Consider the following 8,973-nt stretch of genomic DNA (forward strand, 5'->3'; position numbering starts at 1 on the left):
TCAGAGGCAGCTATTAGACCACGCCTAGCTCGCACCACACTCCTATTGGATGATTTGCTCAAGGCCAGCTACAAACTCCGCCCCTCCTGTCATCAGCGAACTCTGTTCTAGGGGCGGTGCCAATGGGTTTCCGCTGTCTCTTCGCTTCCATTGGTTTGCTTTGATTTCAAGGGCGTATCTCAACGCAAAGCTAGTCGTGTCTTGTGTTCCCATTGGCTGCTCCTCATCCACGCCCAGAGCCTCCTAGAGACGCCCACTGGCCGGTTCAGCCCGGAGAGGCTGGTGCGGATATCAGTCGCGGGACTCCTGGCAGTTCAGGCTTCAGAGCGGACGCAGCCAGCGTCGGGCGCGGACATGACGCCCGAGGACCGGGTGGAGGCCCAGCCTCTTCTGCGGCCGCCCGGTGGCAGGTGAGCGAGCTGGTGAGCCCGGACCCGAGGCCCGACCTCGCCCCTCTCCCGGCGCCCATGCCGGCGCCGCTCACCGACCGCCTTATCCCCGCAGCGTTCGCCGCGGCCGCCGCGTCTTCCTTGCCGCCTTCGCCGCTGCCCTGGGTCCGCTCAGCTTTGGCTTCGCGCTCGGCTACAGCTCCCCGGCCATCCCGAGCCTGCGGCGTGCCGCGCCGCCGGCCCCACAGCTGGACGATGAAGCTGCTTCATGGTTTGGGGTGAGATCTCCGGCTGGGACACCACCCCTTTCACCCCTAGGACGGGCTCTGGGGCCCTCTACGCCCACCCCCTCGGACACGTGATGAGACTTTCCCCTGTCGGATGTCACCCTCCCTCTCCCCGACCACCAGCCAGGGACTTAGTCCCCTTCTCTCCGAGGCCACTGGGAGTGGGGTGGAGGGCGAGGTTGGGCCACGATCCCCCTGGCGCCCCCACCCCCTCAGCCGGCGATCGCCCACAGGCCATCGTGACCCTGGGAGCCGCGGCTGGAGGCGTGCTGGGCGGCTGGCTGGTGGACCGCATAGGGCGCAAGCTGAGCCTCCTGTTCTGCACCGTGCCTTTCGTGACCGGCTTTGCCGTCATCACCGCGGCCCAGGACGTGTGGACGCTGCTGGGAGGCCGCCTCCTCACCGGCCTAGCCTGTGGCACTGCCTCGCTAGTGGCCCCGGTGAGTGTCCCCTAGCCTCAGGCCCTGGGACGAGGAAAAGGAGAGACCTTGGGGTATGGCCTCGGAAAGAGCTGCTGTTAGGAGCCCCGTTTGCAGATGAAGTGAGTTTCAGAAAGGTGAAGTCCTTTGTCCAGGCTCCAGTAGGCAGTGGTGAAGCGATTACCCGGGATTGTGCCACTTAACCCGGCCTCCCCTTCGCTCTACAAATAAGATGGCATCTGCGGATGGTCAGCGGAAGCCTCACAGGATGGCTTGGATCGCCCTTGTCACCCCCTTTGCTACAGTTTGGCAAGAAATGCCTGTCAGGTTTGTCCTAGGGGCACAGGCAGCTCACACACCAGTCCTCCCGCTGCTTCCCTGCTTCTCTGCCAGCGCCTGAGCCGGCACTGCCCAACCTGCGCTTCCCAGCCCACGTCCCGGCTCTGCCACTTCCCGGGGTAGCGCGCCTCTCCAGGCCTCAGGTCCGTCCCCTGCACAGTGAGAGTGACAGGTCACCTCGTGCAGTGGGCGAGGGATCGGAGAGACACTGCACGTTAGCCCTGCCGTGGCTTCTGAAGACCTTGGACCCTGCAGCAGGGGCTGCCGGGTGACGGGTCAACCGCTGCTGGCCGTGGGCTTGGATGATCCACCACCCACACCCCAGCCTGGTCGAGACTGACAACTCGGGTCCTCCCTGGCCATCCCTGTTCACCTGCTACTCATTTCACCTGCTTCATTGGGCAGCTGGGTTGGGTTTTATGTTTGGGGATTTTACTGGACAAAAACACACCTGAGTCATGAACGTAAGGCATGGAGTAACCCGGAAGTACAGGCAAGGCCTTCCTGGCCCCTGAGCCCAGTCACCGGTAGCCGTTGAAGCAAAGAGTTCCTGCATTAACTCCCAGGGCACCCCACGGCAGCCCGGGTGCCACCTGGAGCTAGTTAGAAGGGCAGAGTCTTGGGCCCCACTCCAGACCCACTGCACCAGAATCTGCATTTTATCCATGGGGGCAATACCATTACATAAAAGTTTGTAAAGCTCTGTGCCCCCACCCACCCACCCACCTACACACAGCAGCCGCACATACACACCCTTTGAACCCCTGCCGCAGATCACTGGGTGGGACGCAGGGAGGTACGAGGAAGGCCCTGACCTGGGGCTTACAGTCAGGGGCCCACCGGACCTGCAGCTCTCGCCTCACTCACCCACAGGTCTACATCTCCGAAATCGCCTACCCGGAGGTGCGGGGGCTGCTCGGCTCCTGTGTGCAGCTGATGGTCGTCACAGGCATCCTCCTGGCCTACCTGGCAGGTAGAGTTTCCACACGATCTCTTTTGACCCCTGTTAATGGCCGTATGGCCGCTTTACAGACACATAGCGACCAAAGTGCAGAGAGGTCACAGGACTTGCCTGGGGTCCCACAGCCAGTGCCCGAGGTGCTAGGTTCCCAGATCCCCCTCCCCGGGACCCTGGGGCTGGGCGGCCTGGGGAGGTCAGCGCCATGCTGTGCGTGGTCCAACGACTCCAGGCGCAGGTGGGGCACCCCTGAAATCTGCAGCCTGGCAGCTCAGAGGTCCCGAGCCTGCCTCGCTCAGAAATATCAGGACTGGATTGGCGGCGCAAAGGAGGCAGGCTCTGGGGGACCCAAGGTCAGAGCTGGGGCCCCACAGTGGGGACAGCCATGTTTCCACGAGACCTGGGCTGGAAAGGGGCCAGGCTCCGCACCTGACAGCCCCACGCTCATGGAGAGCATCCGCCCCTTCCTGGCTGGGCAGCCTTGGCCTACTCACACAGCTCCTGGGAGCCTCAGTTTCCCTGTCTGTAAGCGGGGATAACCCCCCTCGTCCAAGGCTGCTGAGGGTTGAAACTCAGTGGCATGTGAAAAGCAGCTGGTGGCAGACCCCGAACAAGGGTTTTCCAGGGACGGCCTGAGAACCACGGGGAGGGACAGGGGTTGGAGGCTGGCAGGCCTGATGGGTGTGGCAAGGCCTGGGCCTCGGGCCCTGGGGGGTCTCTAAATTGGTTGATAGGCAGGTCCGTGGTCTTTCATTTTCACCCGCTTACTATCCTGACCCTAACTCAGAGTCCTGCCTGTAGTCTGGCTGCCATGGGGGCCCAGCATGTGCCACAGCCCTGCCGCCATGTACAGACATTGGCATTTGGGACAGACCGTTGGGTTTCAAAATACCCATGAAATTATCTCCACTTCATCATAATGTGCCCTTGCGTTGACCAGTTCCTGTGACTTATGATCCTCTGGTGTTCAGAGAAAAGCCCCCCCCCCCCCCCCCCCCCCGCTGCCCCATCCCGGTCCCCTTCCTCTCCAGGGCACCAGCCGCGCCTGCCTCTGGTGGCCTTCCAGAGGGTCAGCATGAGGACTGCGCGGGGACCATGTATATTGATTCTCCCGCCCTGAAATTTCACACGCACGGTGCCCAGTCATACCCGTCCTTGCACAGCGAGCGCCTCGCTCTTTGTACAACGGCTACGTACATGTTCACTGAGCAGGCGCAGCGTAACGATGTACCCACCATCGTCGCTGCAGTCAACAACAGTAGTGACAATATCGGCAACCAAGAGGGAACCATGCGGAGGGAGCGAGGCCCCCACCCTTTAGGCTGAGTCCCTGGGGCTGGGGAGGGGCCGGCTGGCCCGGGCTCGGACATCTGACCCTCCGTCCAGGCTGGATCCTGGATTGGCGCTGGCTGGCCGTGCTGGGCTGTGTGCCCCCCTCCTTCATGCTGCTGCTCATGTGCTGCATGCCCGAGACCCCGCGCTTCCTGCTGACTCGGCACCAGCGCCAGGAAGCCGCGGCCGCTGCGCAGTTCCTGTGGGGCTCCGAGCAGGGCTGGGAAGAGCCCCCTGTTGGGGCTGAGCACCAGGTGAGGGGCTGGGAGGCGGCGCTGCGGGGAGGGGTCAGTGCGCCATCACCCCTTTGCAGCCAGGGAGGCCGCACAGCCAGTTCCCAAGGATGTACACGCACATGTGGGCGGTACATCCTGACCCTCGATCTTACTGAAAAGAAAGCCCAGGCTGGGTCCCAAGGACACGCGGGCAGACTTGAGGACTCGGATTTGCACCCGGGGGTTACGTAGCAGGGGATGAGATGGATCCTGTGCCATGTGCCTGCGGTGTGACCGTCCCACTGCTAAGCCTCGGTTTCTTCATGTGAAACGGGAGTCCCCCCAGCGCGTGCCCGGTGGTGGCGATGGAGGAGAGGGTTCATTGGGCTGGGGCGACTCTGGAGCCCCTGGCTGTCTGCCCACATGCTCTCCTGGTGGCTCCCCTAGCAAATCAGGAAAGGGGGTGCGGGTGCGACAATCTTGTCACCCTCACAAATGGGGAGGCTGGAGTGGTGCAGAGACCCCGAGGCCCAGACGGGGCCACGACCAGGAGCCGAGGCTCACTCCTTCCTCCAGGCCTTAGGGTGGTGGGCCCACAGCCCGGGGCCCTCGGGAGCACCGATGCCCCGCTTCTGTCGTCCAGCAGGGCTTCCGCCTGGCCCAGCTGCGGCGTCCCAGCATCTACAAGCCCTTCGTCATTGGCGTCTCGCTGATGGCCTTCCAGCAGCTGTCGGGGATCAACGCCGTCATGTTCTACGCGAAGACCATCTTTGAGGAGGCCAAGTTAAGGGTAAAAGGCCTTGCCCAGCTCGCCTCGTCCGGGGGCCATGCAGGTGTGGCTGAGCCCCAGCCCTTTTGCCTGACCCGCCCCTGCCCGCCTCCCCAGGACAGCAGCCTGGCCTCAGTCGTGGTGGGAGTCATCCAGGTGCTGTTCACTGCCATGGCCGCCGTCATCATGGACAGAGCTGGGCGGAGGCTGCTCCTGGCCTTGTCAGGTGAGGCCCCAGGGCTGGGCTCAGCCCTTGCAGGGGCGTGTCCCAGGCCAGGCTCCCCAGCGCAGGCTGGAGGGTCTTTACGGAGACCACTGCGTGGTTCGTGGTTCGAGGAGGAGGGATGCGTCCCTGAGAACCAGAACCAGATTTAACAGGGGCATGCACTTGCCTGCACACGTGGCTCCCCGAGTCGCACCGGAGCCTTTGCAATGAACCCAAAGAAAGTGCCGACCGGGCCCCAGTTCACGATGGGGAAACTGAGGGCCCTGGAGGGGAAGTGGCTTGGAAGCTTGTGGTCTTTTGGGGCAAGCGACTTTACCTCTCTGGACCTCAGTTTCCCCCGTGAAATGGGGGTACTGGTGGCCCATGGTGAAGAGCCGGGGATGGTCCGCGTGCGCCCGTTCGCACATGCTGACGCCCACAAGCACCCAGTGCTGTTGAGGAAGGCGGGGTCCAATGGTGTGCTGCCGCTCTCGCAGCTCCCCCCCCCCTCGGGCTGGGGGGCCCTGCTTTGGGGGGGCTTGTTGGAGTTTGTTGGGGTTTGAGGTCCAGGGCTGGGCCGGGTTGGGTGCTGCCCAGTCAGGGCTGCCGGATGCCGCTCACGGCCCCTCTCAGAGGTGTCGAGACCAACCTCGAGCACCAGCCACGCTGGTCCGAGCCCCCTGCTGCGGGAGCCGCCTCCCCAGCGCCCGCCCCCCACCCCGCCCGCAGGTGTGGTCATGGTGTTCAGCAGCAGTGCCTTCGGCGCCTACTTCAAGCTGACCGCAGGTGGCCCCGGCAACTCCTCACACGCGGACCTCCTGGCGCCCGTCTCCATGGAGCCGGCCGACGCCGGCGCGGGGCTGGCCTGGTTGGCGGTGGGCAGCATGTGCCTCTTCATTGCTGGTGAGAGGGGCCAGCGGGGAAGTTGGGTGGGGACCGATGGGGACACCCTGTCACTGCTGGGTTCCTATGGCTCCCAGCGAGCCCAGGCCTACCTGGCCCCGCCTGTCCACCTGGACCCCCAACACTGTGTTTAGAGCTCTGACCACACGCCAGGCACCGAGCAAAGCCCTTCTCTGCCCTTCCACTCAATGCCCACGTCAGTGTGCTGAGTGGGCCACACCCCCCAGGATCCCATTCCACAGAGAAGGGGCCCGAGTGTAAGAAGCGAAGAGGACGGCCTGAGACCTCAGAGCAGCAGGGCCCAGGCCGGAACCCAGGCCTCCTGGGGGCTCTGACGCCTGCCTCGCTCCCACAGGCTTCGCCGTGGGCTGGGGGCCCATCCCCTGGCTCCTCATGTCCGAGATCTTCCCTCTGCACGTCAAGGGTGTGGCCACCGGCGTCTGCGTCCTCACCAACTGGCTCATGGCCTTCCTGGTGACGAAAGAGTTCGGCAGGCTCATGGTGAGTGCCGGCGCTGGCGGCCGCCCCCACCGTCAGCAGAGAGCGCGCGTTAGAATGGCCCTCGGGGCGGAAGACTCGGGGCCGCGGCCTCGTGCACGGGCTGGGCCCCGCCTGGGGCGCTCTGGCCGTCTCGGTCGGCGGCGAGGGGGAGACAGACGGGCTGGGGCGAGGGGACCCTTCAGGCCGTCTTGGGGGAAGACAGCAGGGCACAGGGCGGGCCCCCCACTGGACAGTGGGCACACAGGTCGGGAAGTGGGGCTGTGTGGGGAAACCCCGGCTTTGGAGTGGGCAGGCGGGGGCTCGAACCCTGCCCGAGCCGTTTCCCTGCCGCTGACCTTCCCTGAACCAGCGTCCTTGGCTGAAAACAGAGGGGGCTGAGGTGCCCTCCTCTTGGGGGCGATGGGAACATCGGTTCAGTTGGACATTTTGCTGCCTCCTCGTGGATGGACTGGCACAGACATGGCCCCCACCTGCGGGGCTTCCCGGCCCCTCGGGGGGCGGGGGGCTGGTCGGTGGTCATCCATTCCCCCAAGTCTCCTGGTCCATGCCACAGCCAGGCTGGTTCCAGAGACAGCCAGGAATGAGACGGCCACGGTCCCCTTTATGACAAAGGCTGGGGCAGCAGGGGACAGTGGTGGGGGAATGGACCAGCTGGAGGCCGGGCCAGGCTGGGGAGGTGTGGATGCCCAGGGCCAGCCTGGAGTCCGCCAGGAGCGCGGGCCCATCCAGGCAGCTGCCCTGAGGAAGGAGAGCTGAGAAGGGAGGGGCCTGTGGTTCTGGGGCTTGGGAGGTCGCGGGGGGGGGGGGGGGGGGGGGGGGGCGGGGCTGGGAGGGTGGGAACTGCTCGCTCTTCCCTCCGCGCCTGCGGGCCCCGCATGTCCGTGTGTGCTCACACGGCCCCATCTCCACCTGCTGTCAGCTCACCCACTCCCTCCGGTTCCGAGACAGACACTTCTCTGGGGGCAGGGACCTCGGAGGGCAGGGCTGAAGCTAAGTGCAGAGGGTGGGTCTGCCAGCTCTGGAGTCAGAGCCCGGGCTTGCGGGGCCCAGCTGTTGCTTGGTGGTGGTGCATCTCTGAGCTGGGAGCAGTCGCTTGATCACAGTGAGCTTCTGTTTCCCCGGCAGCACACAACATCCACACCTTGGCCGGCGCTCAGCCCCAGGCCTGGGCGGGGCAGGCTGGGCCCTGGCTGGGGGTCACGTAAGGGCCCCTGACCTTCTGCGGGGGGTCACCCGTGGCTTCCCCTCTCTCCACAGGAGGTGCTCAGGCCCTACGGCGCTTTCTGGCTCGCCTCCGCCTTCTGCCTCCTCAGTGTCCTTTTCACGCTGTCCTGCGTCCCCGAGACCAAAGGAAAGACTTTGGAGCAAATCACAGCCCATTTCGAGGGGCGATGACAGCCCCTTCCCAGGAGTGGCTGCCCCTCCTAGCCGGGCCGCTTTGGACTTCGGAGGGGACAGAGCCTGCCTGTGACCTTGGGCTGGGCCCCTGCCTGCGCCCAGGGAGCTGGGAGCCAGGACCTCAGTGCCCGGCAGCTTCGTCCTCCAGGCCCCTCCTTCCTGCCCAGGTCTCTCCAGCCCCCCGAGCCACGGGCAGGAGGTTCCCGGTCCCTGGGTCAGTTCTTGCCGCTGCTCTGAGGCTGGGGAGGAGGGGACATCTCGGGGGGTCTTGGCAGCCCCGTGGCCAGACCTCCATGTGCCGTCGCCGTCACGACACGAAAGCGACAGTGGAGGAGAGGGACTCGTGGCTCCTCGTTCTCTGGAGGAGGTGACTCTGCAGGCTGGGTGGTGGCCAGTGGTCTCCTCACAGGGCTGCTTCACCAGGAACTGTGTTTGCCAAATAAAGAGTTGACTCAGAAAATCAGGTCACGGGCTCTCTGTGAGCCACAGTTTGAGAAGGGCGTCTCCCTGTCCTTCCCACAAACTGCCCTGGCCAAGAACACTTACAGGCTTACTTCCCGCCCCATAACCTGCTGTATTCACTCCCCAGGCCGTGCAGCCCCGGGTGCGCCCACCTTGGCCTCTTCTATTGGTTCTCCCGAGGCGGGAGGGCGGGCCCGTGGTCCAGGGCGGAGCGGGACCCCAGGGTTAGTGTCCAGAAGATCGTGCAGGACAGCTCTCGGCTTTAGCAAAATCCAGATTCCCGGGAGCCTTCCAGGAGCGAGGTCGCCTCCCCCGGGTCGATGACTGCCCATCTCTACGTCATTGTTCATGCTGCACGGTGGGCCCGGGACGAGGCTGAGAACCGCGCTGCGATGCTGGCTGGCCAATCAGCGTAGGGGCGTGGTTCGGGTCTCCGGCGTCCCGGCTGGTTTCCTGTCCACGTGCTGCGCCAGCCATAGAGAATGCGCTGCGCACGCAGACCTCTCACCTGCAGGCCTCGGAAGAAACCAAGCCCGTCAACGCCTTGTTCGTGGACTCGGCCTCCAGGACTGTGAGGAGATGTGTTTCTGTTGCTGGAGCCACTCAGTTCACGGTCTTTGTTACATTAGCCCCAGAAAACGGACACGGGTGTGGCAATAAGGGAGCTGGCGGAGACGGAGGAGATGATGGGGGGGGGGGGGGGGGGAGAACTGGAGACAGACCTTGCCCGGGCGACCAGAAATCTCGTGGGATTAGATCGTGGAGGTGTGACTGCTGTTCGAGGAGTTGTGCATCG

General features: G+C 64.6%; 1 protein-coding gene across 2 annotated transcripts; it reads left to right on the forward strand.

The window, feature by feature from the left end:
• The first annotated feature begins 248 nt into the window (after window positions 1-248).
• SLC2A8 (solute carrier family 2 member 8) lies at window positions 249-8,175 on the forward strand. Of its 2 annotated transcripts, none has more exons than XM_036022252.1 (10): window positions 249-410; window positions 505-667; window positions 910-1,116; window positions 2,308-2,407; window positions 3,779-3,978; window positions 4,586-4,729; window positions 4,826-4,934; window positions 5,643-5,816; window positions 6,240-6,317; window positions 7,575-8,175. In XM_036022252.1, the coding sequence occupies exons 1-10, from the start codon at window positions 355-357 to the stop codon at window positions 8,084-8,086; spliced, it is 1,743 nt and encodes a 580-aa protein (XP_035878145.1). In that variant the 5' UTR covers window positions 249-354; the 3' UTR covers window positions 8,087-8,175. The 2 variants fall into 2 exon arrangements, with proteins under 2 accessions (XP_035878145.1, XP_028372961.1); XM_028517160.2 differs by having other exon boundaries at window positions 252-410; window positions 6,172-6,317; window positions 7,575-8,169.
• The last annotated feature ends 798 nt before the right edge of the window (window positions 8,176-8,973 follow it).

The sequence above is a fragment of the Phyllostomus discolor genome, chromosome 3 (assembly GCF_004126475.2).
Source record: "Phyllostomus discolor isolate MPI-MPIP mPhyDis1 chromosome 3, mPhyDis1.pri.v3, whole genome shotgun sequence".
NCBI lineage: Eukaryota > Metazoa > Chordata > Mammalia > Chiroptera > Phyllostomidae > Phyllostomus > Phyllostomus discolor.